At 41.3% G+C, this 2,009-nt stretch overlaps 1 protein-coding gene across 1 annotated transcript in view; it reads right to left on the reverse strand.

The window, feature by feature from the left end:
• LOC101862880 (multidrug resistance-associated protein 1) overlaps window positions 1–2,009 on the reverse strand; it is a gene marked incomplete in the record, with an annotated part of 39,841 nt that overhangs the window by 13,240 nt on the left and 24,592 nt on the right. Inside the window, 3 exon segments of the mRNA XM_035970610.1 lie at window positions 187–298; window positions 953–1,124; window positions 1,739–1,946. Of these exon segments, the coding sequence (XP_035826503.1) occupies window positions 187–298; window positions 953–1,124; window positions 1,739–1,946 (492 nt within the window).

Below are 2,009 nucleotides of genomic sequence, written 5' to 3' on the forward strand. Positions count from 1 at the left end.
TATTTATATATTATATTATATATACACATATAATATAATATACTGAGTTTTTATTCTTTTCTTCTTATATTTAGCTCAGAAGCATCTTATATTATCTGAGGGTGTCCTTTCATCCAATTCAAAAGGAAAACACCACTACGTCATAGATTGTAATGTCTTCAGAATACATAAGCATAATGGACATACCTTGCCCCCATCAGCTGCTTCCTCCGTAGTTAACCTGCTTTTGTCTGGAGTCATGGTATCCTTCATTGACCTCTCCCTTTGGCTGGACTCCATCCAGTGACCAGATCGGGTACTGTGGACGGATATGACATCCAAATGATTGAAGAGGTTTTTATGATATATTTTAAGTATTTTTGACACTATTTAGAGCATTGAGGAGACAGACTGCTTTCATCATGACTGTCGGGGATAACGGACTGTGAGGGATACAGCAATCCAGCATACGTAAGAAATTACTTGATGAGAGAGCGATATCTTGATGAAGCCACACTCATGGCTTTTGTGGGCAATCGTGAGGCGCCGTACTGTTGCACAACAGAAGCGTCTGTGCGCCCTTTTATGTGTCTACTAGCGTACAAGCACTGTAGTGTGCAGGTAGTGCATGACACCAAAAGGATATATTTGGACCCTACCCAACAAGTGCTCAATTAAGGGCTTACATGAGCAGTAAAATCTGGCATAATCTTTTTTTTTTAATGGACGTTAGGCTGAAGTAAACGTCAATTGATATTTTCTTTGCATTTTAAGTAAGGCCTTTCTGACGATCGTCGACAATGGATATTGCTCCCTGAGGTCTCATGCACACTAGAAAAAAAAAACTACCCAAAACCCAAAACCCCAACAAACAATTTGTCGCAGAATGCAAGCTTGCAAACAAAGCATTTTTTTCCGCCCGCACGTCTCTCTTCAATATTAAATCTAATAATCTAATGGTAAAACCACAAACCTGGCTTTCCTCTTGCGAGCACTGGTGTACGAGGCAGACATATCGTGCTGTGAGTGATCAGGGTCGTGAGAGATGAGTCGCATCAGGGTTGCCTTCTGTTCGTCGTCAGGTGCCTCACTATCGGACGCTATTGAGGTCAGGCGCCGGAGAATGTCCGCTTTGATCTCTTTCTCTGGTCAGTTCAAATAAACAAAACAAGGTAAACAAAGGAGAAATACATTTTACAGGATCAGGTAGTAAAGCCGTTGCTATTTGGTGTATTTGTTTAATAAAGAGAACCTGACATGTTCACAAGCACTGCTCTCATAGATGAACCCTCGTTTCTTGAATCCATCAAAAAGGAAGACAGAATGTCTTCATTGATACCAGTATTGTAGTTGTTTAAGGTAAACTCATTGCTGGAAACTATATAGCTCTAGGTCAGTTTGCAGTCCTAGCACTTGGTCTGCCATAAGAGTAAAAAGTCCCTGACAGCAAGACCGGAACAGTTTTATTACCAAGAGTTTTGTGGCACTTGCAATACGATAATGGAATAAATATAAGTGTCCAAGGTTAGAGAAGCTGCAAGAGAGCAACAAACACAAACATGAAGGAGGGGAGATAGGGACAACAGATATAATTTGGTAGAAAAGAAGGTGAAAACCACACCAGAGCACGCGTCAACCACCCATCAGACCAGAGCAGCATGGCACCAAACTGACTTATATTGTGTCTGTCAAATTAACAATGAATTGGCTGCAAACAATTTACAATCAAGCAGCCACTTTTTTTTTTATATCAACGTACCTTTATCGTCCTCCTCATCCACTGTGGATTCATTTCCATCGTTGTCGAGGTTCTGTGTCAGATACTGTGCCAGAAACTGTGCGAAGGCTCCGTTATGAGAGATGAGCTCCTCGTAGGTTCCCGCCTCTGAGATGCGGCCCTGGTTCATGACGTAGATGTAGTCCACATCCGGGAGCCAGTGAATGCCGTGAGTCACAAGGATGCGTGTCTGGACATGGTAATAACATTGACGATAATACAAATGATAGAAGTAATAATAGTAATAATAATA

This window comes from Aplysia californica, unplaced genomic scaffold (assembly GCF_000002075.1).
Source record: "Aplysia californica isolate F4 #8 unplaced genomic scaffold, AplCal3.0 scaffold00293, whole genome shotgun sequence".
Taxonomy (NCBI): Eukaryota; Metazoa; Mollusca; class Gastropoda; order Aplysiida; family Aplysiidae; genus Aplysia; species Aplysia californica.